Source organism: Phyllobates terribilis, unplaced genomic scaffold, assembly GCF_046119375.1.
Source record: "Phyllobates terribilis strain yellow unplaced genomic scaffold, ASM4611937v1 Scaffold_11__3_contigs__length_659146591, whole genome shotgun sequence".
Classification (NCBI taxonomy): Eukaryota; Metazoa; Chordata; class Amphibia; order Anura; family Dendrobatidae; genus Phyllobates; species Phyllobates terribilis.
This window is the reverse complement of record NW_027362771.1, coordinates 23,775,501-23,794,387: the sequence shown is the minus strand read 5'-3', so window position 1 is coordinate 23,794,387 and position 18,887 is coordinate 23,775,501. Positions and strand designations below refer to the sequence as shown.

The 18,887-nt window shown below is 41.8% G+C and overlaps 1 protein-coding gene across 1 annotated transcript in view; it reads left to right on the top strand.

The window, feature by feature from the left end:
* LOC141165494 (uncharacterized) overlaps positions 1-13,048 on the top strand; it is a 31,801-nt gene extending 18,753 nt beyond the window's left edge. The window contains exons 7-9 of the mRNA XM_073651125.1: positions 6,609-6,683; positions 8,254-8,319; positions 12,744-13,048. Of these exons, the coding sequence (XP_073507226.1) occupies positions 6,609-6,683; positions 8,254-8,319; positions 12,744-12,944 (342 nt within the window). The 3' untranslated portion in view covers positions 12,945-13,048. The remainder of the gene's footprint in view (positions 1-6,608; positions 6,684-8,253; positions 8,320-12,743) is intronic.
* The last annotated feature ends 5,839 nt before the right edge of the window (positions 13,049-18,887 follow it).

The following is an 18,887-nucleotide window of genomic DNA, read 5'->3' as shown; positions in this document are numbered from 1 at the left end:
TGTAAAGGGTGCAGTTGCTGTACTTTTGTGTATTTGGTGAGTTATGAGTACATACGTTTGCCTGGTTGAAGTCATTGGTCACCTGTACAAGATACTTTTAGGCAAGTCTGAAATATGTCACATGGGAACTTCCACACATCACAGTAGGACATCGTAAATGGTAGATAAAGGATTCAGCCAATGAAAGTGAGCTGTTGTTGCAAAATTAAGCTAGCTAATAGAAAAGAACATGGAAAGTGCAAAGCAGCTCTAAAATTTGTAACTGGTTACGACGCATTACCTGGTGACCACCAGATGAAGGAATACCTTGACCTCAATTATTGACTAATAACAAGTCCACTTAGAGGAACCCTATAATATTTGATAGTGCCAGGCTCCCTGGCCTAAAACCACCTATAGTGAGATATCATGGCATGGAACCAAGATGGATTCTGTGGCTTATGTGCAATGTCCCCACAGCATTATTTGTAGAACTGCCCTCCCAGCAGGTCCCTGTTTCTCCTCTCAAAACATTACATGCGATAGCAGTTTTGTGGAGTTTCTTCCTGTCATCAATTTCATATTGATGCTATAGAATATGGCCCATTAACCGTTTCCCGACCGCCCACTGTACATAAACGTTGGTGCTGGCTGGGCTCTGTGCAGCGCCGACTTTTATAAATGGTCAGTGGTCCCGCAGCACTCAGAACCCCCAGGGTCCTGCAAGCGCTGCGGGTGTGGTGCAGAGCAGTAGCTCTGACAGGGGACATCATCGGGACCTGATTGGATCAGGTCCCAATGATGTTAACCCTTTGATATCTTCTATATGCAGCGATCCATAACGATCGCGGCATTTAGGAGATAGTGAAAGAAGAGGGGTTGTCCACTCTCCTTTCCGACCCCGGTGATAGCTGATTGGACCTGGCGTTGTCATGGCAGCCGGAGATCACATGACCACCTCCAGGTCTGTCATGCACGGTGTCCTGCTAGACTCTGCCAGCAGCTGAGTCTAGCAGGAGATATGACAGTGTAAAACTGTCAGGGCTCATGCAATGCAATACATGTCTATTGCATTGCATGAGACCAGTGATCAGAAAAATAAAAATTGAAGTCCCATACAGGGACTAAGTTAAAATGTAAAAAAAAACTCTAAAAATGTTTTCAAACTGTTAAAAAAAACACAAAATAAAAAAAAAAGTAAATTAAACTGATAAATCCGTAAATTTATGTAAAACAAAAAAAGTGCACATATTTGGTATTGCCACGTCCTGACAACCCAACTATAAAACTGTCACACTAATTAACCCCTACTGTGCACATCGTAAAAACAATAAAAAACAGAGCAAAAAAATATACTTTTTCATCATATTGCCAAACAAAAAGTGGAATAAAATGCGATTAAAAATCCATATGTAAATAAAAATGGTACAGCTGAAAACTTCATCTTGTCCCTCAAAAAAAAGCCGCCATACAGCTCCATCAGCCAAAAAATAAAAAGGTTATAGAATAAAGCGATGCAAAAACAATTCTTTTTTTTATAAAATAGTTTTTATTGTGTAAAAGCGCCAAAACATACAAAAACTATATAAATGTGGTACCGCTGTAAACGTACTGACCCGAAGAATAAATCTGCCTTATCACTTTTACAACATGCGGAATGGCATTAAAAAAAACTCATAAAACAAATCCTGAATTGCTGTTTTTTGTTAATTTTACCTCCCAAAAAACGGAATAGAAAGCGATCAAAAAATGTCTCGTGCCCGAAAATGGTACCAATAAAAACGTCAACTCGTCCTGCAAAAAACAAGCCCTGACATGACTCTGTCGGCCGAAATATGGAAAATTGTAGCTCTCAAAATATGGCGATGCAAAAACTAGATTTACCAAAAAAAAAAACGTCTTTTAGTGTGTGATAGCTGTCAGTCATAAAAACCCCATATGAATCTGGTATCGCTGTAATCGCACCGACCCGAAGAATAAAGTAATCTAATCACTTATACAGCATGAAGAATGGCATAAAAATAAATAAAACCAATTCTTGAACAGACATTGACTTGTTCATTTTTCCTCCTAAAGATCGCAGTAAGGCTTTCACACATTTATCCTGCACTCTATCCTGAGTCTGAATCATGTAATTTGGAGATTTAGATGGAAACCCCAATTTAAGTGCTCAGGGTAGAGGACAGAATAAATGTGTTCTAAAATTTCATGTAAAATGTTCCCAATAAAAGCTTCAACTAAATCCACAAAAAAAAACCATGTCTCCACTCAGTTTTGTCATCTGTCAATAGAAATATAGAGAGCTTCCATATTACTGGTAGCACAATGGCTCTGGAAAAGCAAAATGACTCCTCCCATAAGAAATCCATAGAATTCTGCGCTCACAAATTCAAATGTCTTTCTCCCTTCTGAGCCCAGTGTGCTTAACCCTTCTACGATGTTAGACGTATCCATACATTCACATGGCCTGGTACTTACTGACCTTGGACACATGGAAACGTCTAGGCGATTTTGCACGTACAGAGACTGTGCGCTCGCGATCCAACCGGGTGTCAGCTGATTCTGACAGCTGACACTGCCCACATCGCTCCAGGCACTTTAACCCCCTAAATTTTGCGATCACAACATTTAGACAATAGACAGAGGGACAGAATCTCCTCTGCAATCTGATTGGACGCGAACATGCACCATCCAAGCTTAAACGGCTGTAGTCTACCATTGTCTCTCCCCGCACACCTCCCCTGCTTTTCTACTTACCGCTCAATGGATGTCCATTTATTGTTGAAATAATGTCTAATCACTTATACCGCACGAGGAACAGTGTTAAAAATAAATAAAACCAATTCTTCACCTGCTGCTGATTTGTTCATTCTTCCTCCCTAAGATCGCAGTAAGCCGCGGCTCACATTTATCCTGTGCTGAGCGCTAACATCGGGGTTTCTGTGTAAATCTCTGAAATACGTGATTCAGACTGAAGCCACAGCGGAAGATTTCCTGTAATGAGGCAGATGGGGGCACTGTGGACGTTGTCTGACCTATGATTCAACACTGTCAGTTTTTTAAGGCGTGCATAAAAATGCGGTTGGCCGCTGTTTTGTGCACTTTGGAAAAAAAGGACACCGCTAAATGGCGGCCAGACGGAGTCCAGAGTAACTCTGCTGACTCATTATAGTGAATGGATCCCTCGGGGGTTTCATCTGAATTTCATCCCCTGGAGATTTAGATGGAAACCCCAATGTAAGTGCTCAGCCTAGAGCGCCGGATAAATGTTATGTAAAATGTTCCCAATAAAAGCTTCAACTCAATCCTCAAGAAAAGCAAGTCCCCACTCAGTTCCATCATCTGTTAATGAAAATGTAAGGGGCTTCCATATTACTGGTAGCACAGAGGGTCTGGAAAAGCGAAATGGCCCTTGCCCCCCAGAAGAATTTCAGAAAATTCTGTGCTCCCAAATCCAAATGTCCCCCCTCTCCATTGAGCCCCACAATGTGCCTAAACTACATTTAAAATCCACATGTTTGGCATTCCTGTAGCGATGAGAGCCCCTCTAATTTACAGGTGCATGTCTCTAGAAGCATGATCTGAGCATAATATACTGGTCACTACAGCATACTTCAACTGCAGTTTGAAATTTCAACACAGCAACATCCACTGCTGCTTGTTTCTGGAAAATACCCATGAAGTCAAAATTGTCATTACACCTGTAGGTAAATTCCCAAAGTGGAATAATTTCCAAAATGCGGTCACTTGAGGGGGATTCTGCTCTTCTAACACTTAGGGGCTCTGCATATGGAGTTCACAAACTATTCTATAATAATTTGTTCTCCAAGAGTCAAATAGCGCTTCGTCCCTCCCGGGTCTCGCCGTATGGCTAAGCGGTACTGTACAGCCACATATTGGGTATTGCCACGTTTAGAAGAAATTGTGTGACACATTTTGACACCATTTTTACCCATTTCCCTGTGTGAAAATGTAAAATCTGAGGCTAAAACAATTTTTTCGTGGAAAAAATATAATTATTTTTTCTTCACTGCCCAATGGTATAAATTTCTGTGAGTCACATGTGGTGTCAATATGAACACTGCACCCCTAGATGAATTCATTGAGAAGTGTAGTTTGTAAAATAGGGTCACTTATGGAGGGGTTTATGCTGCTCTGGGACCGCAGGGGCTCTCCCAGTGAGTCATGTCTCCTACAAACCACAACGGTAAAATCTGCACTGTAATATGGCTCTCCTTCCCTTATGAGCTTTGCATTGGGCCTGAAAAGTAGTTTTCCACCACATATGGGGTACAGGTGTACTTAGGAAAAATTGCACAACAGTTTTTGGGGTCCATTTTCTCCTCTTACCCTTGTGAAAATAAAACAATAGGGGCTAAAAAATCATTTTTGTGGAAAAAGTTTGATCTTCTTATTTTCTCGGCTCAACGTTATAAACTTCTGTGAAGCTCCTGGGGGTTCAAGACATCTAGATAAGTTCCTTGAGATGTCTAGTTTCCAAAATGGGGTCACTTGTCAGGAGTTTCCACTCTTTAAGCACATCAGGGGCTCCCCAAATGCAAAATGGCGTCAACTAATTATTCAAGCAAATTTTACATTCAAAAAGTCAAACGGCGCTCTTTCCCTTCGGAACCCTGCTGTGCGTCCAAAGAGTGGTTTTCCCCCATTTGCACAACAAATTTTGTAGTCCATTTTTTCCTGTTACCCTTGCGAAAATAAAAAAAATTGGGTCTAAAGTAACATTTTTGTGAAAAAAAGTTAAATGTTCATTGTTTTCTTCCACATTCCAAAAATTCCTAGGTTAATAAACTTCTTGAATGTGGTTTTGAGCACCTTGAGGGGTGCAGTTTTTAGAATGGTGTCACTTTTTCCGTATTTTCTGCAATTTCTCCTGTTACCCTTCTGATAATGCAAAATTGGGGGCTAAAAAACATTTTTGTGGGAAAAATGTGAACATTTTATTTTTATGGCTCAATATTATAAACTTCTGTGAAGCACCTGGGGGTTCAAGGTGCTCACCACACATCTAGATAAGTTCCCTGAGGGGTCTAGTTTCCAAAATGATGTCACTTGTGGGGGTTTCCACTGTTCAGGCACATCAGGGGCTCCCCAAACACAGCATTGTATCCGCTAATTATTCAAGCAAATTTTACATTAAAAAATTCAAACGGCGCTCCTTTCCTTCCCAACCCTGCCGTGCACCCCAACAGTGTTTTTTTCCCACATATGGGGTATCATCTGCATGCTCAGGAGAAATTGCACAACAAATTTTGTAGTCCATTTTTTCCTGTTACCCTTGCGAAAATAAAATAATTTGGGTCTAAAGTAACATTTTTGTGAAAAAAAAGGTAAATGTTCATTGTTTTCTTCCACATTCCAAAAATTCCTGGGTTAATAAACTTCTTGAATGTGGTTTTGAGCACCTTGAGGGGTGCAGTTTTTTGAATGGTGTCACTTTTTCCATATTTTCTGTCATAAAGGCCCCTCAAAGTCAATTCAAATAAGACATGGTCTCTAAAAAAATGTTTTTATAAATTTTGTTGGAAAAATGAGAAATCAATGGTCAACTTTTGACCCCTATAACTTCCTAAGAAAAAAAGTTTGGTACCAAAATTGTGCTGATGTAAAGTAGACATGTGGGAAATGTTATTTATTAACTATTTTGTGTGACATATCTCTCTAATTTAACGGCCTGGAAATTCAAAGTTTGAAAATAGCAAAATTTTCACCAAATTTCTGCTTTTTTTCACAAAGTAAAGCAAGTCATATCGAAGAAATTTTACCACTATCATGAAGTACAAGATGTTACGAAAAAACAGTCTCAGAATTAGTGGGATCCATTGAAGCATTCCAGAGTTATTACCTCATATAGTGACACTGGTCAGAATTGTAAAAATTGGCCTGGTCACGAAGGCGAAAACAGGCTTTGGCGCGAAAGGGTTAATGATTGCTGTTTCAAGGTGTATCATTAGTCATGTAGGGGCTAATAATAATAGCAACTCATTTTAGAAATTACATGATGTATTTTCTGTTATTGTCTATGTCGTAGGTTTAAAAAGTAATTAACTTTTATTATTTTTTTTATAATTTTATCCCGCATAGAAAGATATGAACTTTGCAAATTATTTCATTAGGACATTTGTTTTAATTCCTGTAAAAAATTTCTTGTCCATCTCCTTCAAACCTTTGCTTTTCCTATGTCCTTGCCTGGCATCAGCTGCATTGACATCTGTATGTACTCATTTGGAGTACAGATGATAACTGCAAAAGGGTCAGCTCAGTAGAAATGATAACAGGAGATTAGGTACTGGTGCAGGTTCACTGCCATCATTTGTAATCCATATGAACATGTTCTGATATCAATGCAGCTGAGGGTAGGCCAATAGGCTGGGGAAAAAACAGGGATTTGGAAACTGACATACATTTTTTTTACTGGAATGAAGACAAATCCCCGAATAAAGTGATTTGTAAAGTTTCGGAATTTTATAAAAAAAATAATGATAAATTAAGCTTAGCTACTCTTTAACCAATAATGTATGAAAGTAAAGCACACACACTATAAGCATATAAATTACATATTCATCGACTCATAAATTGATATACTAGTAAAATATTTGTATTTATTACAGAATGATAACCCATGGCAAGCTGCAACATTTAATGCAGATCCGCATGACCTTATTGAAGCCGTGTGTTGTAGTGCGGTAAATATTATACATCTATACATTTTCCTTTACATTTTTACTAAACATGAGCAAAACATATTTTGAGTCATAACCTAACTTTGCACAACATGAATGAAATGAATGAAAACACAACAGTCATTATCTCAGTAAATTAGAATACTTTAGAACAACAGCTTGAAAAATGTTTTTAAAATCCGAAATGTTGCCCTACTGATATGTATGTTCAGTAAATGCACTCAATACTTGGTCGGGCTCCTTTTGCATCAATTACTGCATCAATGCGGCGTGGCATGGAGGCGATCAGCCTGTGGCACTGCTGAGGTGTTATGGAAGCCCAGGTTGCTTTGATAGCAGCCTTCAGCTCGTCTGCATTGTTGGGTCTGGTGTCTCTCATCTTCCTCTTGACAATACCCCATAGAGAATCTATGGAGATTCTCTATGGGGTTAAGGTCAGGCGAGTTTGCTGGTCAATCAAGCACAGTGATACTTTTGTTTTTAAACCAGGTTCTGGTACTTTTGGCAGTGTGGACAGGTGCCAAGTCAACAAGTCAACAAGCAGAGGTAAGCACTTCATGATGGCTCCCCAAACCATCACTGGTTTTGGAAACTTCACACTAGACCTCAAGCAGCTTGGATTGTGTGCCTCTCTACTCTTCCTCCAGACTCTGGGACCTTGATTTCCAAATGAAATGCAAAATTTACTTTCATCTGAAAACAACACCTTGGACCACTGATCAACAGTCCATGTCTTTTTCTCCTTGGCCCACGTAAGACGCTTCTGGCATTGTCTATTGGTCATGAGTGGCTTGACACAAGGAATGCAACACTTGTAGCCCATGTCCTGGATAAGTCTGTGCGTGGTGGCTCTTGAAGCAATGACTCCAGCAGCAGTCTATTCCTTGTGAATCTCCCCCAAATTTTTGAATGGCCTTTTATTAACAATCCTTTCAATGCTGTGGTTATCCCGGTTGCTTGTGCATCTTTTTTTACCACACTTTTTCCTTCGACTAAACTTTCCATCAATATGCTTGGACACAGCCCTCTATGAATAGCCAGCTTCTTTAGCATTGACCTTTTGTGGCTTACCCTGCTTGTAGAGTGTGTCAATGACTGCCTTCTGGACATCTGTCAAGTCAGCAGTCATCCCCATGATTGTGGAGCCTACTGAAACAGATTAAGGGACCTTTTTAAACACATAGGAAGCCTTTGCAGGTGTTTTTTATTAATTATTCTGATTTAATGAGATAATGACTTTTATGTTTTCATTGGCTGTAAGCCATAATCATCAACATTAACAGAAATAAACACTTGAAAAAGATCACTCTGTTTTTAATGACTCTATATAATATGAGTTTTACTTTTAGTATTGATGAACTGAAATAAATTAACTTTTTGATGATACTCTAATTTAGTGAGAAGCACTTGTAAATGTCAACTGTCAGTCCACAACAATCAGCCCTTATGCTAACATGTCCGTCCATTCATGTTACCTCTATGGAAAAAAGAGGGATGAGAAAATGTCCAGTAAGGGAAAAATGTGAATATGTAAGCTAAAAAAATAATTTGCTGTTTTTTGTTTAATTTCCAGGCTAAATTTATTAATGCGGAAGGTTTGGATTTTGTTGCCATTTTAAACGTCGCACTTTTTGCTTTGGTAATTGCACTTTTAGATTACATATTTTTGCTTGAAGGAGTTGTCTGCTTTTATAGAAAAATAGCCCACGGGCTGGACCTATTTTCTACTAACAAACCATACAGTACTTATTTGCTGCTGTAACACTTTCTGCCACTACCTGCCAGTCTTGATTAATAGGGCTGCAGCCGTAATGTCCTGGGTTCAGCGGTCTCATACCGTCTACCTGAGCATGTCTGCTGAGAATGGTCACTAGTGCTGTACACAGGATATCACCATTTCAGCCTTGTCAACAAAGTCTAGTGGGGGGGCAGATGGCAGAGATGGTGGCAAATGATACATTTTCAAAATTAACAGGATTTGTATTGCAGTTACTAGCTTTAAAGGGAATCCATCAATAGGGTCAATCCTCCTAAGCCGTCTATATGGACATGTGGGTCATAGAAAGTTCACTAAAATATACCTTGATTATTTGCAATCCGATGTCTTATCCCAGAGAAATCCTCATTTTTTCTTCATATGTACTGTAAATGAGCTGTTCAGATCTATGGGCCGGATATAGCTCTCCATGAAAATCTGTCTTCAGAGTTTATTTTATAATAAAGGGGCCATTACCAATGCAAGACATGTAATGACTGACCATCTGCTCTCCTCATCTACATGTCTCATACTCAGTGGCGTAGCTGGGGCTCAGTTCAGGGGGGGGTGGGCATCTGAGTGGATCCCTAACCAGGTAAACTGGATTACAAATACAGTAATGCACCTTAATTGTGGGTATAGGGCAGTGTAGTGTTAACTAAACTCCAGTCTGCAGGGCCCCCAACAGATCATGTTTTCCGGTTCTCCTTAGTATTATTAAGGCGTGAGAGCCTTTGGCAATTTTTGAACCCTTGACAATAATTCTATTACCTGTGTGATACTAAGGAAATCCTGAAAACATGATCTGTTAGGGCCATGACAACTGGATTTTGGGAAATACTGGTATAGGGGAACCTCAGCAGATGACCCTACTGTAACTGAAAAAAAATCTCTACACATAGACCAAGACTGTTATTGCCACAATATGGTGACTATACAGTTGGAGATACCAGTGCTGAAGAACATGTAAGAGATTACAGTACAGTTATAGATGATGAGTTACAGCTGATGTTCTTTCTGATGTAGTCAATCATTTTTCCCTTGTTTTCCATCTTTCTTAGACCAACAAGACAACTTCTCCAGCCAGGACTCCTCTGCAGATATTACAACAAGACACATTTAACTTCTCACATTTCCCACACCATCCCCATCTATTCCCAACCTGAACAAACACCTTATTTTACTGATACCCCAATACTGAGCTGCTGTAGCAGTATGTGCCCCTATTACTGCACCTGCTATTTGATACAATAATGACTCCTTTTACTGTGCCACACAGTAATGCCACCATTGTGCCCCTTACATAGTAAAATGTCTCCTTTGTGTCCTCACAGTAGCCTCCACTCTTTTTAATGGTCTCCAAAGTAACCCCCACACTTATATGAGGCCCCCCACACTTTATAAGGGCCCTCAAACTGTACAATGACCCTCACGTTAGCTTCCATACTGTATAATTACCCCAAAGTAGTCCCAATTGTTTATGACAGAACTCCACAGTAGACCCCACACTGTATAATGGCATACAAAGTTTATGATAGTCCCCCACAGTAGCTCCAACACTGTATAAAGGCCTGCACAATGTATGATCACCCTCACAGTAGCTCCCACACTGTATGATAGCCCGCACACTAGCCTTCAAGCTGTGTAATGACCCTCACATTAGATCCCATGCTGCATAATTGTTCCACATTAGCTCCCACAATGTAAAATGACCCCCACATTAGCTCCCACAATGTATAATGGCCCCTGCATTAGCTCCCATGCTGTATAATGGCCCCGAATTAGCTCACATATTGTATAATTTCACAACGTTAGTTCCCACACTGTATAATGGCCTTCATATTAGCTCCCACACTGTATAATGGCCCCACATTAGCTCCAATGCTGTATAATGGCCACTACATTAGCTTTCACACTGAATAATGGCCCCCACATTAGCTTCCACATTGTATAATGGACCCCACATTAGCTTTCACTCTGAACAATGGCCCCCACATTAGCTTCCATGCTGTAATGGCACTCACATTAGCTTCCACGCTGTATAAGGACTCCCACAGTAGCCCCCACTCTTTTTAATGGTCTCCAAAGTAACCCCCACACTTAAATGAGGCCCCCCACACTTTATAAGGGCCCTCAAACTGTACAATGACCCTCACGTTAGCTTCCATACTGTATAATGACCCCAAAGTAGTTCCAATTGTTTATGACAGAACTCCACAGTAGACCCCACACTGTATAATGGCATACAAAGTTTATGATAGTCCCCCACAGTAGCTCCAACACTGTATAAAGGCCTGCACAATGTATGATCACCCTCACAGTAGCTCCCACACTGTATGATAGCCCGCACACTAGCCTTCAAGCTGTGTAATGACCCTCACATTAGATCCCATGCTGTATAATTGTTCCACATTAGCTCCCACAATGTATAATGACCCCCACATTAGCTCCCACAATGTATAATGACCCCTGCATTAGCTCCCATGCTGTATAATGGCCCCCAATTAGCTCACATATTGTATAATTTCACAACGTTAGTTCCCACACTGTATAATGGCCTTCATATTAGCTCCCACGCTGTATAATGGCCCCACATTAGCTCCAACACTGTATAATGGCCACCACATTAGCTTTCACACTGAATAATGGCCACCACATTAGCTTTGACTCTGAATAATGGCCCCCACATTAGCTTCCACACAGTATAATTGACCCCACATTAGCTTTCACTCTGAACAATGGCCCCCACATTAGCTTCCATGCTGTAATGGCACTCACATTAGCTTCCACGCTGTATAGGGACTCCCACAGTAGCCCCCACATTGTATGAGGGGACCCTATCTCCCATATTTAATGATACTCTCTCACAGTCCCACCACATGTTTTAAATAAAATGAAAAAGCATCAAATACTCACCTAACTCAGGATCCTGACTAGTACTCTTTTAATGCGCGAGCGGATCAACACGCTGTCATCGCATACACAGGACATTAGAGTCCCAGTACAGTGCAATGATGTCACCACGCCAGGACATCATCTGCTGTTCTGTAGACTGCAGGCTTAAAGCTACCTGCGGGCTATAGAACAGAGAGCGATAGTGCAGTGGGATCATGTCTCCCTGCTCTACCGTGGAGCTTAACTTAACAGTTAAGATTAGCATAACTCTGGGTGGGCCCCTCTAAGTGGTGGGCCCATGGCAACCACATCCTTTGCCCCCATGGTAGTTACACTACTGCTGATACTAGTAATGCCCCTTTCCTTTAAAATAAGCTCTGTAGACAGATTCTCGGGGAGATATGTTTCCGGCCCATAGATCTTAGCAGCTCATTTACTTATTTAAAAAAAAATGGATTTCTCAAGAATAGGACATCAGATCGCAGATATCAAGATATCATTTTATTTAGCTTCCTATGACCTACATGCCCATATAAATGGCTTTGAAGGGTAGATGCTACTGACAGATTCCTTTTAAAATCATTGATAGATTAATAAATTATGCACACACAAATAGACAAATACAGTATATGTAGAAACATTAAAGAGAACCTGTCAGCACGATTTTTTTATGTAAAGTAAAGACAAGTCTATATTGGTGCTGTATTATTGATTACATTGATATTTTTGGTGAAGAAATCCACTTTGTTGTTAGTTTCTTTAATCACCATTTGAAGTTTTATGGTAATTAGATTTTGGTGCACAGGGGTTGGACTGCACACTGGGTCTTCTCCTCCTGTCTGTGATTCCCTGGCCCCTCCATCTGCCTCAAGTCTGTGAATGACAGGTCACTTCTGAGACTTTAAACACATGAGGCAGATCATTCATAGACCGGATGCATCAGAGGGGCCGGGTAATCACACACAGGAAGGAGGAGACCCCGTGTACAGTCCGGCCCCTGTGCATTGAAATCTAATTAGCAGAACACTTCAAATTGTGATTAAAGAAGAACAGCAAAGCTGATTTCTTCACCAAAGATATCAATGTAATCAGGAATACAGCGCCATTACAGCCATGTATTTACTTTACATTACAAAATTGTGCTGATGGCTTCTCATTAAAAATACATTTTCATGAGGACTTACAGTATCCTCCTCAGTACACAGTGGAATTACAGTGGTGAATATATTTAAAATAACTATTGTCAGATCATATTGCTAAAAAAAGAAATTATCTTTGTAGTAATACCATTGCTTATTTATTTTCTACTACTTTAACAGTGGAATTGGAGAACTGATGTCAAGATATCTTTTTAGTAAGCAAACAATTCATGCTTTAACAGACATAATAAATATTTTTTTTATATATTACAGAATGGCTATGTTGGATCACTTGTACATTCGGTTGCCGGACTTGTTGGCTCATTACTTCATCTGTCCAGTAACGTGGTTGAGTCAGACACTGGATTAGTGATTCAAGTCTCTGGAGTTCTAACTGACCTTATAGGTGTTGTTGGTAATGTTGGTGCTCTTGCTGGTGGAGTTGTTGGTGGTGTTCTTAAGGCTCTTGGTTGATTCATCAGTACCACTAATTATAATTGATTAAAATGTCTCCTCCATAAGACTGGCAATGATTTACTTTAATCTTTAAATGAATAAAATAGACAAGTAGAACTGCACTTGGTTTGGAGTTTTCTTGAAATTTCATTGAAAACTTAATTTTAGGTATTAAGGACAACCTAAACAGGTAATATAGTTAATATTTTACAAAAAGAGAAACAGACATTGCAGAAGATTGGATAAGACCTCACAGTAGGATCAGGCCAAGTCTGTCCAACTCCTTTGTGCGCTTGACAGGCGTAATTTGATATTAAAGGGCACTTGACATTAGGATCACACCTTCCAAGCTGTCTATATAGGAATGTAGGTAATAGGAAGTCGAATAAAATGATACCTTGATTTCTGCAATCTAATGTCATATTCCAGAGAAATACACATTTTTCCTATTAAGGAAATGAGCTGTTAAGATCTATGGGCCGGACTCAGTTCTCCATAAGAGTCTGCCTTCAAAGCTCACTTTAAATGTTACTAGTATAAGACATATAGATCAGGAGATCAGACTGTTATTCATTACATTAATGCCCCCTTTCATTTAAAATAAGCTCTAGAGGCAGATTCTCAGAGAGATCTGTGTCCAGCCCACAGATCTTAACAGCTAATTTACATATTAAGACAAATATAGATTTCTCTGGAATAACACATCAGATCACAGATATCAAGGCATCATTTTTCTCAACTTTCTATGACCTATATGCCCATATTGATGGCTTACAAGGGTAGATCCTACTGACAGATTAAATTTAAATAGCTTTACCTCTTCATTGAAATATTTTTGAGAGTTTGAGAATGGTGACAGGGAATGATGTAACTTTAGGATCATATGGGACAATCAAATGATCATGAGCGATAAACAAGCAGAGAAATGTTTAGTGAAAGTAGAAGTGAGTAGAACAAAAGACCATGATAACAGAATAAGATGAAATCTTTCCTAGACAATTAGCGGCAAATTGGACATAATTTCACAAAAAAAACCAAAGTGCGCTGGACAAAACTGTTGGCAAACATCTTTCGTTTCAAGCATGTGGTGCTCGTTCAAACTCTCTTGTGGCAAGTAAAAGGTATGGGCAATATGAAAATTCCACTTGAAATCAGAGGAAAAGGGGAAAAGTTGACTCAATCTTTGCATTGTGTCTGTGTTTACCACATTAAGCATGGAGAACAGAAAGAGGAGATGAGTACCGTCTGAAGATTTGAGAACCAAAATTATTGAAAATTATCAACAATCTCAACGTTATAAGTCCATCTCCAGAGTTCTTGATGTTCCTTAGTCCACAGTGTGCAAAATAATCTAGAAATTTACAATTCATGCCACTGTAGCTAATCTCCCTGGATGTGAACGGCAGAGAAAAACTGATGAAAGGTTGCAACCCAGGATTGTTCAGGTAGTGGATAAGCAGCCCCAATCAAGTTCCAAAAAAATTCAAGCTGTCCTGCAGCCTCAGAGTCCATCAGTGTCAGCACAATCTATCCGCGGACATTTGAATGAAATGAAATGCTATAGCAGGAGACCCAGGACGACCCCACTGCTAACACATTGACATAAAAAATCTAGACTGCAGTTTGCCAAAATGTACATGAGTAACCAAAAATCTTTCTAGGAAAGTGTCTTGTGAACAGATGAGACCAAGATAGAGCTTTTTTGGTAAAGCACATCATTCTACTGTGCTTTGACTGTGTGCAAAGCATCATGAAATCTGAAGATTACCAAAAATTTTGGGTCGCAATGTAGTTCCCAGTGTCAGTAAGCTGGGTTTGCAACCTAGGGCATATGTGTGTGTATGTACGGTGTGTTTATGTATGTACGGTATATGTGTGTATATATGTGTATGTACAGTACAGACCAAAAGTTTGGACACACCTCATTTAAAAAATTTTCTGTATTTTCATGACTATGAAAATTGTACATTCACATTGAAGGCATCAAACCTATGAATTAACACATGTGGAATTATATACTTAACAAAAAAGTGTGAAACAACTGAAAATATGTCTTATATTCTAGATTCTTCAAAGTAGCCACCTTTTGCTTTGATGACTGCTTTGCACACTCTTGGCATTCTCTTGATGAGCTTCAAGAGGTAGTTACCGGAAATGGTCTTCCAACAATCTTGAAGGAGTTCCCAGAGATGCTTAGCACTTGTTGGCCCTTTTTCCTTCACTCTGCGGTCCAGCTCACCCCAAACCATCTCGATTGGGTTCAGGTCTGGTGACTGTGGAGGCCAGGTCATCTGGCATAGCACCCCATCACTCTCCCTCTTGGTCAAATAGCCCTTACACAGCCTGGATCATTGTCCTGTTGAAAAATAAATGATGATCCAACTAAACGCAAACCGGATGGAATAGCATGCCATTGCAAGATGCTGTGGAAGCCATGCTGGTTCAGTATGCCTTCAATTTTGAATAAACCCCCAACAGTGTCACCAGCGAAGCACCCCCACACCATCATACCTCCTCCTCCATGCTTCACGGTGGGAACCACACAAAGACACGGTGGTTGGAACAAAAGATGTCAAATTTGAACTCCTCAGACCAAAGCACAGATTTCCACTGGTCTAATGTCCATTCCTTGTGTTCTTTAGCCCAAGCAAGTCTCTTCTGCTTGTTGCCTGCCCTTAGCAGTGGTTTCCTAGCAGCTATTTTGCCATGAAGGCCTGCTGCACAAAGTCTCCTCTCTCTCAGAACTCTGTGTGGCATTGACCTGATCTCTAATCTGAACTGCTGTTAACCTGCGACTTCTGAGGCTGGTGATTCGGATAAACTTATCCTCAGAAGCAGAGGTGACTCTTGGTCTTCCTTTCCTGGGGGGGTCCTCATGTGAGCCAGTTTCTTTGTAGCGCTTGATAGTTTTTGCAACTGCACTTGGGGACACTTTCAAAGTTTTCCCAATTTTTCGCACTGACTGACCTTCATTTCTTAAAGTAATGATGGCCACTCGTTTTTCTTTACTTAGCTGCTTTTTTCATGCCATAATACAAATTCTTACAGTCTATTCAGTAGGACTATCAGCAGTGTATCCACCTGACTTCTGCACAACACAACCGATGGTACAAACCCCATTTATAAGGCAAGAAATCCCACTTATTAAACCTGACAGGGCACACCTGTGAAGTGAAAACCATTTCCGGTGACTACCTCTTGAAGCTCATCAAGAGAATGCTGAGAGTGTGCAAAGCAGTCATCAAAGCAAAAGGTGGCTACTTTGAAGAACCTAGAATATAAGACATATTTTCAGTTGTTTCACACTTTTTTGTTAAGTATATAATTCCACATGTGTTAATTCATAGTTTTGATGCCTTCAGTGTGAATGTACAATTTTCATAGTCATGAATATACAGAAAAATCTTTAAATGAGAAGGTGTGTCCAAACTGTAATATCCCTGGCGGTGTGCTGGCATGGCTTACCACCTCCCACCATGCAAGACCACCATCTTACCTATCAATCCAGGCTGCACACTTTGCTCCAGTACCTGCTGTGTCTCTTGTCTGATTGCTTAGGGCGGCGGCGCAGCTAATGCCTGATTCTTATAGTTACTGTGTGCGCACTCCTAATGCCTCCCCAGCCTATTGCTGTGAGTCACTGGATACTTAAACCCCCTCCACCTAGTAGGGGGTGCCTGAGAAACACTTTTCTTCAGTGTGTTCCTTGCAACTGAGTTGCCAGGTCCTGTCCTATATCTTGTCTGTTCCGCCCCTGGGGGCTGTATACCCAGGCCTGTTACTGTACCTGTATCTGTGACTTCTAGTTTGTCTCCGCCACCCTGGGGGCTGAGTTCCCAGGCTCGTTCCTGTATCTTGTTCCTTGTTCAGTCCCTGTCTGAACTGTTTCTTAGCCCATTACCTGTTTGTCTCTATGTCTGAACCTTGCCTTTTCCTGCAATGTCTGAACCTGCACCTAACTCCAACTCGTTGTCTCTGAACTTCTATTTGTGAGTTTTGTGTACACTCACTACTTCATTGTAAGTACCTTGTGTGTATCTGGTTCTGCTTGATCACCACACCAGCAGTTTTGCTCTGCTCTGCTTGTTCACTGCACGCGCAGTTTTGCTCTGCTCTGCTTGTTCACTGCGTCTGCGGGTTTTGCTCTGCTCTGCTTGTCTACCGCATCTGCGAGTTTTGCTCTGCTCTGCTTGTCTACCGCACCTGCAGTTTTGCTCTGCTCTGCTTGTTCACCGCGTCTGCGGGTTTTGCTCTGCTCTGCTCTGCTTGTCTACCACACCTGTGAGTTTTGCTCTGCTCTGCTTGTCTACCGCACCTGCTGGTTTTGCTCTGCTCTGCTTGTCTACCACACCTGCGGGTTTTGCATTGCTCTGCTTGTCCACCGCATCTGTAGGTTTTGCTCTGCTCTGCTTGTCTACCGCACCTGCGGGTTTTGCTCTGCTCTGCTTGTCTACCGCACCTGCGGGTTTTGGCCTGCTCTGCTTGTCTACCGCACCTGCGGGTTTTGCTCTGCTCTGCTTGTCCATCGCACCTGCGGGTTTTGCTCTGCTTGTCTACCGCATCTGCGGGTTTTGCTCTGCTTTGCTTGTCTACCGCACCTGCGGGTTTTGCTCTGCTCTGCTTGTCTACCGCACCTGCGGGTTTTGCTCTGCTCTGCCTGTCTACCGCACCTGCAGGTTTTGCTCTGCTCTGCTTGTCTACCGCACCTGTGGGTTTTGCTCTGCTCTGCTTGTCTACCGCACCTGCGGGTTTTGCTCTGCTCGTCTACCGCACCTGCAGGTTTTGCTCAGCTTGTCTACCGCACCTGTGGGTTTTGCTCTGCTCTGCTTGTCTACCGCACCTGCGGGTTTTGGCCTGCTCTGCTTGTCTACCGCACCTGCGGGTTTTGCTCTGCTCTGCTTGTCCATCGCACCTGCGGGTTTTGCTCTGCTTGTCTACCGCATCTGCGGGTTTTGCTCTGCTTTGCTTGTCTACCGCACCTGCGGGTTTTGCTCTGCTCTGCTTGTCTACCGCACCTGCGGGTTTTGCTCTGCTCTGCCTGTCTACCGCACCTGCAGGTTTTGCTCTGCTCTGCTTGTCTACCGCACCTGTGGGTTTTGCTCTGCTCTGCTTGTCTACCGCACCTGCGGGTTTTGCTCTGCTCGTCTACCGCACCTGCGGGTTTTGCTCTGCTTGTCTACCGCATCTGCGGGTTTTTCTCTGCTCTGCTTGTCTACCACACCTGCGGATTTTGCTCTGCTCTGCTTGTCTACCGCACCTGCGGCTCCGTTTCTGTATCCTAGTCTGTACTGGTCCCTATCCTGCCTGATTTCCTACCTGCCAGTACCCGTTTGTCTGCATGCCAGCTGTGCCTGCCAGTGCCCACCTGTCTGTATGCCAGCTGTGCCTGCCAGTGCCCACCTGTCTGCATACCAGCCGTGCCTGCCAATAACCACCTGTCAGCATACCAGCCATGCCTGCCAGTACCCACCTGTCTATATGCCAGTCTAACCTGCCTGTTCCTGCATTCCCCGTTGTGGGTCAACAGCTGTGACCGGGGTCTGACCTGGAGTAGTACCTGGTCCCTCTGCTCGGTTCCTCTCTGATTCACGGAGTCGACTGAGCAGCCGTGGTCGGACTGGGTTGATACTTAGTCACGCCCCTCCAGGCACTCCTCGGTTCATGGTCCAGTGGGATCACTAATCACACTCACGCCAGTCAGTCCGGGGATGTGTGTGACACAAACTTTTGGTCTGTACTGTATATCTGTGAATGTATGTACGGTATATGTGTATGAATGTGTGTGTGTGTAAACATATTTGTTTTCGGTTCATGTATGATACTGTAATTGTAAAGAATAGGAGAATTAACCTGACGCTTGAAAGGGTTATCCACCAGATTATCAAGGTTGGGCTCTGCCGGTTCCAGCAGTTATCGCGTAACCATGAGTATGTGCTTTGCACACTTGCTGTCATGTGTCAG